General features: G+C 44.3%; 1 protein-coding gene across 1 annotated transcript in view; it reads left to right on the top strand.

The window, feature by feature from the left end:
* Positions 1-19248, top strand: part of Eea1 (early endosome antigen 1) — a 128639-nt gene that overhangs the window by 69031 nt on the left and 40360 nt on the right. Inside the window, 3 exon segments of the mRNA XM_028881203.2 lie at positions 13675-14013; positions 15133-15282; positions 16351-16470. Of these exon segments, the coding sequence (XP_028737036.1) occupies positions 13675-14013; positions 15133-15282; positions 16351-16470 (609 nt within the window).

The raw sequence follows: 19248 nt of genomic DNA, 5'->3' as shown, positions 1-19248 counted from the left end.
GCCCAGGCTGGCCTCCAACTCATTCTTCTGCCTTAGCCTCTCAAGTGCTAGAATTGTAGGATTGTGCCAGTGTACCAGGCATCTTTGTGTGTGTGTGTGTGTGTGTGTGTGTGTGTGTGTGTGTATGTATGCTTTTGTAGGTATGCACTGAGGCCAAAGGTTGACAAGATTGTCTTCTTCAATTGTAGTGTCCCCACCTCCGCCCCCCCTCCCCACTTTATTTTTCCCCACCGAGACAGGGTTTCTCTGTGTAGCTGTCTTGGAACTCACTCTGTAGACCAGGCTGGCCTCAAACTCACAGAGATCTGCCTGGCTCTGCCTCCTGAGTGCTGGGATTAAAGGTATGTATCTCCTCTACACTCAGCTTTGTTGGCCACCTTCTACAAATAGTTCATTTATTTATTTTGTAGTTAGGTATTTAATACAGGTAGTTCTTTTTAAATATTAACTTTTGTCTTTTGAAAGTTTTATACATTCATACACTGTAGATTGATGATGTCATCCTAATACCTGTTTTCCTCTCCTCCTGGTACAGTCAGCACCGCTCACATGTGCAGGGGGTGCTCATATGTGCAGAGGGTGCTCACATGTGCAGGGGTGCTCACATGTGCAGGGGGTGCTCACATGTGCAGGTGTGCTCACATGTGCAGGTGTGCTCACATGTCAGTGCTCAATGTGCAGGGGTGCTCACATGTGCAGGTGTGCTCACATGTGCAGGGGGTGCTCACATGTGCAGGGGTGCTCACATGTGCAGGGGTGCTCACATGTGCAGGGTGTGCTCACATGTGCAGGGTGTGCTCACATGTGCAGGGTGTGCTCACATGTGCAGGTGTGCTCACATGTGCAGGGGTGCTCACATGTGCAGGGGGTGTTCACATGTGCAGGGGTGCTCACATGTGCAGGGGTGCTCACATGTGCAGGGGTGCTCACATGTGCAGGGGTGCTCACATGTGCAGGGGTGCTCACATGTGCAGGGGGTGCTCACATGTGCAGGGGTGCTCACATGTGCAGGGGTGCTCACATGTGCAGGGGTGCTCACATGTGCAGGGGTGCTCACATGTGCAGGGGTGCTCACATGTGCAGGGGTGCTCACATGTGCAGGGGTGCTCACATGTGCAGGGGGTGCTCACATGGGCAGGGGGTGCTCACATGTGCAGGGGTGCTCACATGTGCAGGGGCTGCTCACATGTGCAGGGGGTGCTCACATGTGCAGGGGCTGCTCACATGTGCAGGGCTGCTCACATGTGCAGGGACGCTGCTCTCATGTTCAGGGCCTGCAGTCATCTGCTGGAGCATGAGCAGTCTCGCAGCAGTCAGGAACCAAAGGGGAGTGACTCTCCCTCAGCAGCTGTTAACTACCGACAGCTCCTCATCTGGTAGCGTGGGCCCCGGAGGGCCCTTGTAAATCCATGCTGGAATTTTGACCGACTTGATCTTGTGCAGGTCTTGTCCTGGGAACCGGGGCTGCTGTGGGTTGATGTGTGCTTTAAGCTTCGCCGTATCTAGAAGGCAGCCTTTCACTGCTCCCCTTCCCATCCTTACATTCTTCTTCTGCCCTTTGTCTAGGAAGTTCTGACACAGGCGACCCATCTGTAGCCCAGCACTCAGCTCTTTATGCTTGGCACATTGATCAGTTCTGAGCCTCTGCATTAGCCACTGCCCACTGTAAACAGAAGCTTCTCTGACTAAAGTTGGAACAAGCAAAAACTTTGGGTATAAAATAGACTGCTGTTTGATAACGTGACTGTTTATTAAAACAATAACATGCACCACCATAGGGATGTGATCTCCTCGGTCATAGGCTTTTTAATGGGCTTATAGTACCAGGCATGAAGTCGTTCTGTGGAGCAGGCCTTCTGTCTAATCAAGAAGTTGTTGCCACCCCCTAACTGTCCTGCTGTTGTTGGACCGGTGAGCACATCTTGCTGTCAGGTCATTATAGTAGTTTGCAAGAGCCAGTGCTGTCTAAGACCAGTGATGTCTTTTCTCCCCATGTAGCCTGCATAGTTCCTTCCAGCATGTGTAAGCTGATTAGCAGGGAGCATGTGCAGACCAGTTATAAGTTGATTTCTTTATGTCTTGCACAAGAGTGAGTGGTGTCTTCAGCAAAAGGGTCTTACCATCTAGTTATGGTGGGTAACCCAGAGTGTTGCCATAGCCTGGGCTGTCTGTCCTGGCTCACAGGGAGGTATTATGTGCCTGACACTGTAATGTTCGATTACTAACGAACCAGTGGATTTCCTTCCGGCTTCTTCCTGCATCCTTAGTTCTGGCTCTTACCGTGTGTGTGATGTGGGGCAGAGCCTATGTGATGAGAGTGCCTGTGTGGAGGTCGGAGGACAGCCTGGTGGTTTAGTTCTCTGCTTCCACCTTCATGTCAGTTCTAGGGATTCAGCTCAATTGCTCTGGCTTGGCAGCAGCGCTTCTACTGTGAGCCATCTTGCTGGCTCCTCCACCTTATTGTTTTCATTCCTCTGAAGCTGGCACTCATCAGTTCCGCTACATCAGCTGGCCCATGAGCCGCCAAGCCCCTCCTGTATCCACTCCCAGTTTTCGGAATGCACGTGTACGCTGCCACAGCCAGCTGTATGGGTGCTAGGTTTCCACACTCAGGTCTCCTGCTTCGTCCATTGACCATCCCCCACTCCTGTTAAGGCCCCCAACCAGGCCTTTACTTTCTTACACTAGGGGAGTAGAGTGTGATTAAGTGCTTGTCTGTAAAGATGTGGTGAAAATGTTGGCCTCGATGCAATACCTTAAATCTACTGTTTTTGTGAACTGTAGCAAGAGAAAAGTCAAGAAAAAATAAAAGTAGAATAAGGAAAAAGATCATATAATTGGCTGTAGCTCTTAAGACCCATGCCAGTGTCATGTGAATGAGCCTGGAAGCACACCCTCCAGCGCGGGCCAAGTCTTCAGGAGCTGCTGCTCTGGTCAGCAGCTCATTCCAACTTGAGGAGAGAGCTGCTGAGCCTCAAAAGCGATGGGGGTGATAGACGTCAGTGTAGGTCTGTGCTGCTAAGACTGAGAGTAATGACTGCATGTGCCCGTTACGAGCAGTGCTGTTTTCCGTTCTCAGAATCATTCAGAACTCCATAGAGTTCAAGTTGTGGGCGGTGAGAAAGAGAGCTTTCATCTGTGTATCACTATCATACTAGACCTTAGGTTTTTTAAAGAATCCACAAATTTAAAATTTTTAGCCCAATAAATTTTAACATAACTGTTCTTAAAAAAATGGCTATTCACCCAAACACATGAATTCATTAAGAATGGTGGTGATATGGTTACAAATCTCTAATATCTGGCTCGATATAGGACAGTTCAAGTCTCATGTCTGTTTTCATAGTCATAGATCAAGAGAATTTACTCTCACATAGTTACGTAGTTGAAAAGGGAGACATAGTCTTTCTGTAGTCATGGCAGTTTTTATCTCATACTAACACTTGGTAAATGATGGCTTTCCAAGAACCAGTCACCATGTGGAATCTTAAACCAGACCAGCAAACCTTCTGTACCCGTGACATCAGAAGTTACTGGTCACTCTTCCCTCTAAGCGCATCTTCTCGTGAATGTGATGTCATGCATCATTCATTCATCATGTTGAAAGTCCTAGTTCTCTGAGTGAGTTGGATCTTCCAAGTATGGACACATTGCATTGTACAGTATATAATCTGTCCATTTATCAGCGTTATTTCAATGCCAGAATAGATTGGAGTATGAGGAAACTGAAGCTCATGTAGTGGAGCTAATGAAACAGAAACAGAGCTGAAGGTTCATTCATCTGTCTTTATCTATCTGCCTGTCCTTATTGTCCTTCCTGCCCAATCCTCACTCAAACCGTATCCAGATATTTTAAATTTGTAAGTGTCTGCAGCTGATCTTTTTGGAGGTTCTAGAGATTACAGCTAAGGCCTTGTGCATTCTCTGCAAGCGTGCTCTGCTGTGTCCCAGGCCTTCCTCTTTTGTCTTTTTGAGACAGGGTCTTGTTAGGTGCTCATGCTGAAATTGATATCCTCCTGCCTCAGCCTTCTGAGTAGCCAGGACTCCAGTCCTGTGCCACCTAGCCTGACTTGTATATTACCTTTTGATGGATGTTATATGTACAATAACTTATGCTGTTTTTATGGACCATTGGCCTCATCAGTGTAGATAGGTAAAATGTATACTAGATGGAAAGTACTATTTTTTTGCTGTTTAAATTTCAGTTTTAATCTTGTGTTTATTATTAGTCTTAAAATATTAAAAACAAAGAGACAGCTTGAAGAAACTGCTTTGTTATTTTTGAATAAAATTGTATTTAAACATAATTCTGCACCTCAGATTAATTATTTTTCATATAAATTCTGAACAAGATCACATTATTTATTTAAGGCTGCTTATATAAGAGGAGGTTGAAAGAGACTGAGTTATTTTGGAGGGTCTTATCTGTCATCTTGTCTGTATGTACTGCTTTTCCTTGAGCAGTCTCAGCCTTAAGCTGTACGTAGGTCAAAGTGAGGGCCAGATAAGGCAGATACCCAAAATACTGCTGTGTGTTACCGTCCTGTTGTGTAACACAGTTGACTACCGTGTCTGCAGATTCAGAGCCGCAGATTCAGGCAGCTGTGCATCGAATTTTTTATTTTTTTTCTGTGTATGAATATATGTCTGTATGTATATACCAGTGTATCACGTGTGTACCTGGTGCTCTTGACAGCCACAGGAAGGTGTTTGATCCTCTGGAACTGGAGTTACAGATGGCTCTGAGTTGCCATGTTGGTGCTAATGTCCAAACACTGGGTCCTCTACAAGAACAGCAAATGCTCTTAACTGCTGAGCCGTGTCTACAGCCCCAATATAACAGTTCTGTATGAAACATTTACATTGATTAAATGATCAAGACATGATTTAAAGTATATGGGAGACTGTGCATGGGCTGTGTAAATACTGCACAATTTTACATATGGATTTGAGTGTCCACAGACTTCCGTCATGTCTGAAACATCTTGGAACTCATACTGAGAGCAGGACAGCACAGCAGGCAAAGCCATGTTTATAGCCCAGCCTTGCCACTTATTGACCAGTCTCTTCTGCTGGAGATGGTACTGCATGTTTCTTAGAATAAACATGGACAGTAAACAAACTAAGAAGGTGAGAAGGGTTTCACAAGCTTTTAGTAAGCACCTCAGTGAAGTTTGATTTTTATTGTTTGTTTTAGCAAATGTTGGGATCACAGTGTTGGATCAAGGCCATGGTCAAAGTTTTCCTAACTTAGAGTCTACTAAATCAGAAAAGACCTGTATAGAACACATAACTTTTAACTGAGTCCTTAAGATACTAAGGAGGATTTTGTAATGTTAAAGGGGTTAATAGAACCTCAATTTCAAATGTTGATGTAAAAAGGTATGGAACCATGTAGGAGTACATGCAGTTCATCAAATGTAAGATGTCAGTTTTCTATAAACCATTAAAAATGTCACTTTTTTCATTCATTCCTTTTACATGGGCAAATATCAGTTGACAAATGAAATTGTTACTTTTAAGAAACTATGGAAACAATTGATGAGAAAATTAAAAGGGAGGACATGGAGGCTTTCATTACACAAATGATTATTAGCCAAGCTTCATATGCACCTTATAACTTAAACTTGAGTAGGACAAATTTTAGGAATAATGAACAATTTACTGTCTAAATTATGTATTTTAAGAAAATAATTTGATTTAGAATCATAATAATGACTCTGTCCCTAGCTTAAATGCATTAGGTTCTTTCAGCCCCAGATTTCTCATCTGTAAATAAGAATAATATCTATCTCAAAATTTGTTGTAAGGATCGATATGGAGAATTGAAAAAAATCAGTGTTTTCTTTCTTTTTTTTTTTTGGTTTTTCGAGACAGGGTTTCTCTGTGTAGCTTTGCGCCTTTCCTGGAGCTCACTTGGTAGCCCAGGCTGGCCTCGAACTCACAGAGATCCGCCTGCCTCTGCCTCCCGAGTACTGGGATTAAAGGCGTGTGCCACCACCGCCCGGCCAGTGTTTTCTTTCAAGGGTTGGTTCCACTGTATTTTTAAACAGTATTAGAAGTTGAGTGCTGGGATTATAGGTGTGTGCTGCCACACCAGCTTGGTAGAGTTTGAGTCATACTTTAGGACAAGTGAATGCTAAATAGTCACTTTACTTCTGACTCTTTAGAGAGTCTAGATGTCCAGAACATGTGTAGAAGGGGTGGATTACTCGGTCACTTTATAAGTAAGTCCATGGGAAAGAACATTGACTTTAAATAGCCTTAATTTTATACCACATTTAAAACTTATATGTCACTCAGCAGCTCAGCATCTGTGAACATGGTTATATTAGGAATTTCAGTAACTTACAGTCTTTAAAAATGATTATAAATCAATATGCAGATTTAATTTAGCATATGAATCTGAAATGTTATTTTTCTAAATGTGAGTTTTAAATGTGCCATTATATAGAGACTGTTTGAGTTACTAGTTAATAAGATGTGTGTAATAAAAAGATTGTCCTGATAAGCTATTGAAGCAAAATGTCCTTTCTCCCCCGGGCTCTTGTCTGCCCCTGGAATGAACGCGTTTGCCGCTTGGTTAAAACATCTGCCTGTGACTGACAGCTGCAAACTCCTGTTTCCCCTTCTGATTGCTCTTCACTCTCATGTTAGTTGTTGCTGTGAGGAAACACCAGGACAAAAGCAGGCTGGGGAGGAAAGGACTTATTAGACTCACACTTCAGCATTGCTGTTCATCACTGGAGGAAGTCAGGACAGGAACTCAAACAGGGCAGGACCTGGAGGCGGGAGCTGATGCAGACGCCATGGAGGGGTGTTGCTTACTGGCTGGCTCATCATGGCTGCTCAGCCTGCTTTCTTATAGAGCCCAGGACCACCAGCTGAAAGATGGTATCACAATGGGCTAGTCCCTCCCCTGTCGATCAGTTATTTAAAAAATGCCCTACAGGTGTTCCTACAGCCCAGCGATAGAGACATTTTCTGAACGGAGGTTCCCTCCTGCGAGATGACTTCAGCCTGTGTCAGGTTGACAGAGAACTGTCCAGCACAGGCCTCACTTTCCCATTCTTAGATACACTTGCTGTTCTGGGGCTGCTTTTTGTCATGTGTCCCTGATAAATCATCTTAACTTTCTGTGTCTCAGGTGGGCGGTCAAGAGCCTTCCCTGTGTGCTGGTACCTAAGCTTTTCCCTGCTCCCCAGTGAGGCTTTCCAGATTTGCTGTTAGCCAGCCTGTTCTTGCTTCCCTCCTCAGGACCTTTACCACACTCGCACACTTCCTTAATTACTCTTCAGTTTCTGAAAACAACCTCAGACTGTTGTTTTCCTACTTTTAGCTTTACGTGATTTAGCTCACTTTTAAAAATCAGTATTTGGCAATCCCCAGTTGATACATTCACAACATAACCCCTGTACCTAAGGCTCAGAGACATCATGGGAGAGACGGCAGAAAGATGTAAGAGCCTGTGGACCAGGGCGTCTGCTGCAAGGTAGTGAGTGTCCTCTGATTATGACAGTGACTGCACCCCTGAAATCTTAACACCGTGGTCACCTAAACAAGACCTGCATAGTGACCAGCTGACAGCCGTGGGTGGGGAAGTCTCACGAGGTCCCACCGCAGATAGAGGAGCTGCAACCAAGTAATGACTGCTGGGAGAGGGACTCGGTCTTTCCCAGAGTCAAGGGGCCAGCACTACACACCTGTGCACGAGAGCAACAGGAAATGCACTCGGTGTGTGTGTGTGTGTGTGTCAGTAACACTCAAGAAGGAAGGGGTCATGGATTTGAACGGGAGTGGGGGAGTTCTTGGAGGACTTGAGAAGAGCAGGATGGAGACAAGGGATGTAACTACAGCGCTCATGGATTAACTTCTTAAAAGCTGTAAAAACAAAAATTATTCTCTTTTCTCTCCCCCCTCCTGCTAGCCCTTTATATCCCTCTTCTTCCTTCCCTTCCCTTGGCAATCAAACCCGGCTTTCTGCATGCTAAAAAGGCGTTCGGCCGCTACTGATGGCACCCTAGTCCTTTCAAACCTCTGTTGGGAAATTACTCTAGCTGTTTTAGGAAGGCTGCTTTACACGGGCTGTCTTGTCTGTGCTGTAGCTTCTGTACGATATGGAGGGTCTGCTTGTCCTCACTTCTGTACCGTCCCGTTACACAGTGTGTTAGTGAACGTCCCCTGTTACACAGTGTGTTAGTGATGTCCCGTTACACAGTGTGTTAGTGAACGTCCCCTGTTACACAGTGTGTTAGTGAACGTCCCCTGTTACACAGTGTTAGTGATGTCCCCTGTTACACAGTTGTGTTAGTGATGTCCCTGTTACACAGTGTGTTAGTGACTGTACACAGTGTGTTAGTGATGTCCTGTTACACAGTGTGTTAGTGATGTCCTGTTACACAGTGTGTTAGTGATGTCCCTGTTACACAGTGTGTTAGTGATGTCCTGTTACACAGTGTGTTAGTGAACGTCCTGTTACACAGTGTGTTAGTGATGTCCTGTTACACACACAGTGTGTTAGTGATGAGTTGTTAGTGATGTCCTGTACACAGTGTGTTAGTGATGTCCCTGTTACACAGTGTGTTAGTGATGTGCAGTGTGTTAGTGAACGTCCTGTTACACAGTGTGTTAGTGATGTCCTGTTACACAGTGTGTTAGTGATGTCCTGTTACACAGTGTGTTAGTGATGTTCCCATGTGTTAGCAACAGTGTGTTAGTGATGTCCTGTTACACAGTGTGTTAGTGATGTCCCTGTTACACAGTGTGTTAGTGATGTCCCTGTTACACAGTGTGTTAGTGATGTCCTGTTACACAGTGTGTTAGTGAGCTGTCCGTGGTTAGTGGGTTACACAGTGTGTTAGTGATGTCCCTGTTACACAGTGTGTTAGTGATGTCCTGTTACACAGTGTGTTAGTGATGTCCTGTTACACAGTGTTAGTGAGTCTGTTACACAGTGTGTTAGTGATGTCCTGTTACACAGTGTGTTAGTGATGTCCTGTTACACAGTGTGTTAGTGATGTCCCCTGTTACACAGTGTGTTAGTGATGTCCCTGTTACACAGTGTGTTAGTGATGTCCCTGTTACACAGTGTGTTAGTGATGTCCTGTTACACAGTGTGTTAGTGATGTCCTGTTACACAGTGTGTTAGTGAACGTCCCCTGTTACACAGTGTGTTAGTGATGTCCTGTTACACAGTGTGTTAGTGAACGTCCCCTGTTACACAGTGTGTTAGTGATGTCCCCTGTTACACAGTGTGTTAGTGATGTCCCTGTTACACAGTGTGTTAGTGATGTCCCCTGTTACACAGTGTGTTAGTGATGTCCTGTTACACAGTGTGTTAGTGATGTCCTGTTACACAGTGTGTTAGTGATGTCCTGTTACACAGTGTGTTAGTGATGTCCCTGTTACACAGTGTGTTAGTGATGTCCTGTTACACAGTGTGTTAGTGATGTCCTGTTACACAGTGTTTTTTTTACACAGTGTGTAGTGATGTCCTGTTACACAGTGTGTTAGTGAACGTCCCCTGTTACACAGTGTGTTAGTGATGTCCTGTTACACAGTGTGTTAGTGATGTCCCTGTTACACAGTGTGTTAGTGATGTCCCTGTTACACAGTGTGTTAGTGATGTCCTGTTACACAGTGTGTTAGTCTGTTACACAGTGTTAGTGATGTCCTGTTACACAGTGTGTTAGTGATGTCCCTGTTACACAGTGTGTTAGTGATGTCCTGTTACACAGTGTGTTAGTGATGTCCCTGTTACACAGTGTGTTAGTGATGTCCTGTTACACAGTGTGTTAGTGATGTCCTGTTACACAGTGTGTTAGTGATGTCCTGTTACACAGTGTGTTAGTGATGTCCCTGTTACACAGTGTGTTAGTGATGTCCTGTTACACAGTGTGTTAGTGATGTCCTGTTACACAGTGTGTTAGTGATGTCCTGTTACACAGTGTGTTAGTGATGTCCCTGTTACACAGTGTTAGTGATGTCCCTGTTACACAGTGTGTTAGTGATGTCCCTGTTACACAGTGTGTTAGTGATGTCCTGTTACACAGTGTGTTAGTGATGTCCCTGTTACACAGTGTGTTAGTGATGTCCCCTGTTACACAGTGTGTTAGTGATGTCCTGTTACACAGTGTGTTAGTGATGTCCTGTTACACAGTGTGTTAGTGATGTCCTGTTACACAGTGTGTTAGTGATGTCCCTGTTACACAGTGTGTGTAGTGAGTGATGTCCTGTTACACAGTGTGTTAGTGATGTCCTGTTACACAGTGTGTTAGTGATGTCCTGTTACACAGTGTGTTAGTGAACGTCCCCTGTTACACAGTGTGTTAGTGATGTCCCCTGTTACACAGTGTGTTAGTGATGTCCTGTTACACAGTGTGTTAGTGATGTCCTGTTACACAGTGTTAGTGATGTCCTGTTACAGTGTGTTAGTGATGTCCCTGTTACACAGTGTGTTAGTGATGTCCCTGTTACACAGTGTGTTAGTGATGTCCTGTTACACAGTGTGTTAGTGAACGTCCCCTGTTACACAGTGTGTTAGTGATGTCCTGTTACACAGTGTGTGTGTCCTGTTAACAGTGTGTTAGTGATGTCCTGTTACACAGTGTGTTAGTGATGTCCTGTTACACAGTGTGTTAGTGATGTCCCTGTTACACAGTGTGTTAGTGATGTCCCTGTTACACAGTGTGTTAGTGATGTCCTGTTACACAGTGTGTTAGTGATGTCCCCTGTTACACAGTGTGTTAGTGATGTCCCCTGTTACACAGTGTGTTAGTGATGTCCTGTTACACAGTGTTAGTGATGTCCCCTGTTACACAGTGTGCTAGTGATGTCCTGTTACACAGTGTTAGTGATGTTTTACACAGTGTTAGTGATGTCCTGTTACACAGTGTGTTAGTGATGTCCCTGTTACACAGTGTGTTAGTGATGTCCCTGTTACACAGTGTGTTAGTGATGTCCCTGTTACACAGTGTTAGTGATGTCCTGTTACACAGTGTTAGTGATGTCCTGTTACACAGTGTTAGTGATGTCCTGTTACACAGTGTGTTAGTGATGTCCCTGTTACACAGTGTGTTAGTGATGTCCCTGTTACACAGTGTGTTAGTGATGTCCTGTTACACAGTGTGTTAGTGATGTCCCCTGTTACACAGTGTGTTAGTGATGTCCTGTTACACAGTGTGTTAGTGATGTCCTGTTACACAGTGTGTTAGTGATGTCCCTGTTACACAGTGTGTTAGTGATGTCCTGTTACACAGTGTGTTAGTGAACGTCCTGTTACACAGTGTGTTAGTGAACGTCCTGTTACACAGTGTGTTAGTGATGTCCTGTTACACAGTGTGTTAGTGATGTCCCCTGTTACACAGTGTGTTAGTGATGTCCTGTTACACAGTGTGTTAGTGATGTCCCTGTTACACAGTGTGTTAGTGATGTCCTGTTACACAGTGTGTTAGTGATGTCCCTGTTACACAGTGGTGTTAGTGATGTCCCTGTTACACAGTGTGTTAGTGATGTCCCTGTTACACAGTGTGTTAGTGATGTCCTGTTTAGTGATGTCCTGTTACACAGTGTGTTAGTGAACGTCCTGTTACACAGTGTGTTAGTGATGTCCCTGTTACACAGTGTGTTAGTGATGTCCCCTGTTACACAGTGTGTTAGTGATGTCCTGTTACACAGTGTGTTAGTGATGTCCTGTTACACAGTGTGTTAGTGATGTCCCTGTTACACAGTGTGTTAGTGATGTCCTGTTACACAGTGTGTTAGTGATGTCCCCTGTTACACAGTGTGTTAGTGATGTCCTGTTACACAGTGTGTTAGTGATGTCCTGTTACACAGTGTGTTAGTGATGTCCTGTTACACAGTGTGTTAGTGAACGTCCCCTGTTACACAGTGTGTTAGTGATGTCCTGTTACACAGTGTGTTAGTGATGTCCTGTTACACAGTGTGTTAGTGATGTCCCCTGTTACACAGTGTGTTAGTGATGTCCCTGTTACACAGTGTGTTAGTGATGTCCTGTTACACAGTGTGTTAGTGATGTCCTGTTACACAGTGTGTTAGTGATGTCCCTGTTACACAGTGTGTTAGTGATGTCCTGTTACACAGTGTGTTAGTGAACGTCCTGTTACACAGTGTGTTAGTGATGTCCCCTGTTACACAGTGTGTTAGTGATGTCCCTGTTACACAGTGTGTTAGTGATGTCCCTGTTACACAGTGTGTTAGTGATGTCCCTGTTACACAGTGTGTTAGTGATGTCCTGTTACACAGTGTGTTAGTGATGTCCCCTGTTACACAGTGTGTTAGTGATGTCCCTGTTACACAGTGTGTTAGTGATGTCCTGTTACACAGTGTGTTAGTGATGTCCCTGTTACACAGTGTGTTAGTGATGTCCCTGTTACACAGTGTGTTAGTGATGTCCCTGTTACACAGTGTGTTAGTGATGTCCCTGTTACACAGTGTGTTAGTGATGTCCTGTTACACAGTGTGTTAGTGATGTCCCTGTTACACAGTGTGTTAGTGATGTCCCTGTTACACAGTGTTAGTGATGTCCTGTTACACAGTGTGTTAGTGATGTCCCTGTTACACAGTGTGTTAGTGAACGTCCCCTGTTACACAGTGTGTTAGTGATGTCCTGTTACACAGTGTGTTAGTGATGTCCTGTTACACAGTGTGTTAGTGATGTCCCCTGTTACACAGTGTGTTAGTGATGTCCTGTTACACAGTGTGTTAGTGATGTCCTGTTACACAGTGTGTTAGTGATGTCCTGTTACACAGTGTGTTAGTGATGTCCTGTTACACAGTGTGTTAGTGATGTCCTGTTACACAGTGTGTTAGTGATGTCCCCTGTTACACAGTGTGTTAGTGATGTCCTGTTACACAGTGTTAGTGATGTCCTGTTACACAGTGTGTTAGTGAACGTCCCAGTGTCAGGTGACAGACAGATCAGGTCGTGTCTAGGGTGTCTTCTCAGCATGCGCACTTTTCTTAGGGAAGTTAACATTTTTGTTTGTTTTTCACTTACTTTAAAATATTCCATGTCACCCGTAACAGCATCTGAGACCAGCGCTTGAGTTCAGGTTGCTTGATCCAGGTCTGTGATGGATGGTGTTATTTTTATGTTTATTTTGCTAGTTTGAGTAAAATAAAATATGAAGCAGATAAATGCCATCTTTAGATCATTACTTTTTATGCCCAGAAAGAAATTTGAGCTCATTTTAGCTTGTAACTAAACTAAATGCTCATTATCAGAAGGGGAGAAAAAATGCAACAGTCGATCAGACGCTAGTGAGGCGGGAGACACGGAGGCCATCACTGCCCGGAGCTGCCACGCCCAGGTCAGAGCGTCGGCGCACCCCAGTATTCAGAATAATGTTTACTGGATGAAAAGTAGTTTTAACTTTCTAACTTAAGTAGGAACATAAACATGTTGCATCCTCCCACCCCCTAAAGAATACAATATATAATGTTCTCAGGTAATGGCAATATTTTCCTGGTAATTTTTGTTTTGTATCAGTATATCTTAGTCATGATGACCAATAATAAAATTATGTCAGCATGTCATAAATCTTTTCTGAAGTATTTTCAGTTTCACACTGTGTTATTGACTGCTACAAAGCCGGTTCGAGAAACGGGAACGGATAAAAAGTATTAATGTAAATGTCTACGTTGGTGTTCCAGAACTTGACCGAGAAGTTGCTGAAGAAGGAACTGGACTACACGCACCTCGAGGAGAAGCACGGCGAGGAGTCGGTGAGCAGGAAGAACACACAGGCAGCCCTGCAGCAGAGGGACCTGGACTGCCAGCAGCTGCAGGCCCGGCTGGCTGCCTCCGAAGGCTGCCTGCAGAGGGCCCAGGCCGAGCTCAGTGAGAAGGGAGACGCAGCTCAGAGGCTCAGAGAGGAGCTGCGGGAAGCCGAGAGCCGGCACCAGCACCTTAAGGCCGAGTGCAAGCAGCTGCAGCAGCAGCGAGAAGAGAAGGAGCAGCATGGGCTGCAGCTGCAGGGGGAAGTCAGTCAGGTGAGTGCTGCAGCCGCCACAGCTCCTCGGGCCCATAGGAGTTGTTTGTGTTAGAAAAGCGGCCACCTTAACATCTGGCTTTACAACCTGTAGTATTAGAGCCCATTCCTTTTTATTTTAATTTTCCTTATGGAGGGCGGGGCGTGGGGGAGGCAATACCATTCACAGATAACACCCTTGTGAAACATTTATTGACAAAAATTGCTTAGAGTGGTGCCCAGTATGGGGTATGTAGTAGGCTTTATCTGTTACAGTTAATTCAAATTGTTCACTATTCTTTGATTAAAAATTCTTGGGGTGCTTGAGACAAGGCTGCTCTGTCTGAGCACTGGCTGCTCTTCCTGAGGACCTGGTTGGATTCCCAGCTCCCACTTGACAGCTCACAACCACCATAACACCCGTTCCAGGAGATCCAACACCCTTTTCTGGTGTCCTGGGCACCAGGCACACGTATGGTGCATAGATGTACATGCAAGCAAAACACCCATACAGAGGAAATAAAACTCTAAATAATAAATAATTTAAAAATATAATAAACAAGTTTGAAGTCAAACGTAGTGGTTTTTAACTCTGGAAAACTTAGAATAATCATGGTGGGAAGTTCAAAAGAATGTCTGTGTGTGCCTTGAGTGTCTTAATTTTTAAGTTTCATTTTATTATTTTAAACCCCTCACCTTGATCCCCTGTATTTTTTAAAATTTATTATTATTTGTGTGTGGGCGTTTTGCCGGCACATGCATGCCTGGTACCTGCAGAGTTCAGCAGAGGGAGTCAAATCCCAGAGAACAGGAGTGACAGATGGGTTCTGAGCTGCTGGGAACTGAACCCGACCCCTCTGGAGAGCAACCAGTGCTCTTACACTGCAGAGCCGCCTCTCCAGCCCAGGTCTCCTGTGGTTTTTAAGGGAAAATAAAATAGGTACAAAATAGGCAGTGCTTACTCATAATCTTCTATGATTCATTATCATTTCCGTGATGAAAATTCAGTTGTAGTGTAAGGTACGGTGGGACATCAAATGAAAGGTGTGTTTAACTGGTGACAAGTACAGTTTAGTCAAGCAGGCGGTACCGAGTGTGTTTGCACTCACACCCACGTGCATCCTTCCTTTGTGTTTTGAAGTTACATAGCAAACTCCTGGAGACGGAGCGGCAGCTGGGGGAGGCTCAGGGCAGGCTGAAGGAGCAGAGGCAGCTCTCCAGTGAGAAGCTGATGGACAAAGAGCAGCAAGTGGCTGAGCTCCAGCTCCAGCTCTCCCGGCTCGAAGAGCAGGTGAGCCAGCGTCGGGAAAGGAGCTGACGGCAGCAGCTCAGCTCTGTGTCACAACTGTAGTTCTGATTGTTTTATTAACATTGACGCATGTGCTTCTCCCCAGTTAGTGTCCTGCCTATTCATCACATTTTAAATTTACTGCATTTTATTGTTATTCTATTCCTCGACATTCTCACTGGAAATGCACAGAGTACGTTTTAGCTTTCAGAAGCCTTCTTGGTTTGATTGTACCTGAGGCTGCTGGACTTCTCATACCCAGGAAGAGCTACTTCCTAATGAGATTAACACACAGCTGGTGTGGATCATGAGCAGCATGTAAACATTGAGTTTATATGTACTTGAAGATTTCAGTTTTAATGATAAATCATATAGGGCATGTAATATAGCTCTGTGATGCAACTTGCCTAGCATGTGTCAGGCCCTGAGTTCAAGTCCTGGGGCCATAGAACAGATGCCTGCAAACCATCCATGGGCTGTCACCCCAGAGAAATGCCTGCAAGCCATCCATTGACTGTCACCCCAGAGAAATGCCTCCAAGCCATCCATTGACTGGAGAAAGTCAGAGTTGCTCCAAGTCAGGTGCTCAAATGATACCTTATATGGTTAAAAGAAATGTTATGATTGAATTGAACAAATACTCTGGTTAAAATCTGTTAATTCAGCTGTAGGTTTTCTTTTAGAGGTAATGTCTTAAATGTGGTAGTAGATTGGATTCCTTCCTTGTATGCTGTAAATATAACTACTAAAAAGTAGAAGAAATGCAGATATTGTGGTTTAGATTACTGTTACACATAAATTGTATATTAATTGCTTTATCATAGTGAGATACAAACGTACAATGATGATGAACTAATGCCAGTCTGGAGAAAGATTCTTCTGTTCAGGATGAGATTTAATGGGTAGAGGATGGCTTCTTTGTCATGGAATTCAGATTCTATAAGTAATGAGAAGCTGCTAGTTCCCATATGCTCTGAATTTACTTTTGTCAATTTGAAAACTGAATACCAGATATTTATGCATGATCACGCTGTGTCTTAAGTTCTCAACTAACAGTCTACATTTTTTAAGTTGAAGGAAAAGGTAACAAATTCCACTGAATTGCAACATCAACTAGAAAAATCCAAACAGCAGCATCAAGAACAGCAAGCTCTCCAGCAGAGCACCACGGCCAGACTCCGAGAAGCCCAGGCAAGTGTATTGTAACCATTAGAAGCCCAGGCAAGTGTATTGTAACCATTAGAAGCCCAGGCAAGTGTATTGTAACCCTTAGCTTCTAGCAGAGGTGAAGAGTGTTGTCATCCTGTTGTGGTAGAGCCGTGGAATGCCAACACTGGATGATGAGTGCTTTTCAGAGTTCTAAATCAGCCGGGAGGCGGTGGCACACACCTTTAATCCCAGCACTTGGGAGGCAGAGCCAGGCGGATCTCTGTGAGTTCAAGGCCAGCCTGGGCTAGAGAGTGAGTTCCAGGACAGCCAGAGCTACACAGAGAAACCCTGTCTCAAAAAACAAAAACAAAAACAAAAAACCAAACAAGCAAAAAAAAAAAAAAAAAAAAAAAAAAAAGTTCTAAGTCATGATTAGAAAATCTTACTTTGATTTCTATGAGAAAAAAAGTACTTTAAAATGTATTGCACACACATTTGTTTTATATATAATTAATAAAGTATTCAAATGTATTTATTAGATACATTTATCTGTTAAACGGCCTAGTTAGATATAGAGACGGGGAAATGGCCCAGCTGGCAGAGTGCTGCTTATGCACGCATGAAGCAACTCGTGGAACTTGAGCTCCTTCTCTGCTCCCCAAGAGGAAAACGATGCATGGCAGCATGCAGTCCCCCATAATCCATGGAAAACTATGCATGGCAGCATGCAGTCCCACATAATCCATGGAAAACTATGCATGGCAGCATGCAGTCCCACATAATCCCATGGAAAACTATGCAGGGCAGCATGCAGTCCCACATAATCCCATGGAAAACTATGCAGGGCAGCATGCAGTCCCCCATAATCCATGGAAAACTATGCATGGCAGCATGCAGTCCCGCATAATCCCATGGAAAACTATGCATGGCAGCATGCAGTCCCCCATAATCCATGGAAAACTATGCATGGCAGCATGCAGTCCCCCATAATCCATGGAAAACTATGCATGGCAGCATGCAGTTCCCCATAATCCCATGGAAAACTATTCATGGCAGCATGCAGTTCCCCATAATCCCATGGAAAACTATTCATGGCAGCATGCAGTCCCACATAATCCTGTGGAAAACTATGCAGGCCAGCATGCAGTCCCCCATAATCCTGTGGAAAACTATGCAGGGCAGCATGTAATCCCCTATAATCCTATGGAAAACTATGCATGACAGCATGCAATGCCCCATAATTCCAGTGCCAAAGAGGTGGAGGGCATGCCTGCCTGCCAGTCATTAGTCAAGAGAGATCATGTCTCAAAAAATGAAGTGGAAAAATAATGGAAGAAGACTCCGAGTGTTGATTTCTGGCTTCCAATTGCATATGTAAACATGTACATGCATACTAATACACACACTATTTTGTACTTCTATGATATTATGTAGTATTCGGTGTTCATATCTTCTACCTCTCAGTATTTCACAACACTAGAATTATAGGTATAGGAAATATAATTGATTGGGTTAAATTAATACAGATTCTATTATTACATGGCATAGAAGGTAACAGAAGTTAGTTTTGTTGTGTAAGAGCAAGATACATGTTTGAAGTGAATTTGTATTTGTATTTGTTTGTTCCTTCTTTCTTTCATTTATTGTCTATCACTGAGCACTGGGTATCAGGCATTGCTCAGCACTGAACATAAAGAGACCTGGTGCCTACCCTCTGGAAAGCACAGTAGTGATGTGTGCATAGGAATTTTGTGGTGTCTGTGGGGGACAATAAGTCATTTCTGCAGTAAGTAATATTTCCTTCTGAGTTTGAAGAATGGCCCAGGAGTCAGACAAATAGAGATAAAAATACTGGATTCATTTATCGTCTGTTTTGTTCAATAGGTGAACTGCATTGTGTCTAGTCTCAGCCAAGGAACTAATTCTGTATCTATTTATGGCAGTGAGTAGAACACACAAACATGTCTGCTGTCACAGAGTGCTTACTGAGGAGGCGAACAGTAACTGTGGTAAATACCAAACACCCAGTTATCTAAGGGCCGTGGTCCTGTACAAAGGAGGACCAAGCCAGAAGCATGTCTGGTGCTGAAAGTGTTGGGGTTGCGGGAGGGGAGGTTGCTGGGGAGGCTTCTATGAGACGAGAGACCTGCAGCGAGGGAGGGGCTGGGCTGTGGCAGCATCAGGTAATTGCCAGAAGCAAGAGAAGCTGTTTGGAGTGGTGTGAGCAAATAGTTAAAAGGAGCATGGTCCCAGAGATTACATGGCTCAGAACATGTAGAACGTCACAGGTAATGTCCAAGTCTTAATTTTACTTTTGTCTTTTTGAATAAAATGAGAAATTGGAAGGTTCTAAGGAAAGGAATGGCATGGTCCAGCCAACTTCTCAGGATTCTGTAGCTGCTGTATTGTGCGTGGACTGAGGAGAACATTAAGGAAGATGTGGACATTAGCTGGGGGATTACAGTAATGTGGACAGAAATGTTTAACCTGGAATGGGAAGAGGACAGGCAGTGAAAAGTGGTCAGACTGTGGGTAAAGCCGACTGCTTTGCTGACAGACGGATGTAGAACCTTGAGAGAGAAGGTAAGCATGGCCAAGGGGTTTTGTCTGGGCAGCAAACTAAATGAAAACTGAGGATCCTGTTGGATTTGTCCACAGGGAGGTCCTTGACCTTGGTAGGAGAGATTTGGATAGAGAAGGTGGAATGAGCGCCAGCCGGGGAGGTTTCAAGAGGAACTAGACTGTAGCTACCCTGGGACTTCATGGTTAAGGAAGGAAAGACATGGAGCAAGAGGCTTTCTGATAGTCTCTCCAAGTTAG

This window comes from Peromyscus leucopus, chromosome 18, assembly GCF_004664715.2.
Source record: "Peromyscus leucopus breed LL Stock chromosome 18, UCI_PerLeu_2.1, whole genome shotgun sequence".
NCBI lineage: Eukaryota > Metazoa > Chordata > Mammalia > Rodentia > Cricetidae > Peromyscus > Peromyscus leucopus.
Note: the sequence above shows the minus strand (reverse complement) of the source record. Positions and strands in the feature narration are given on the sequence as shown.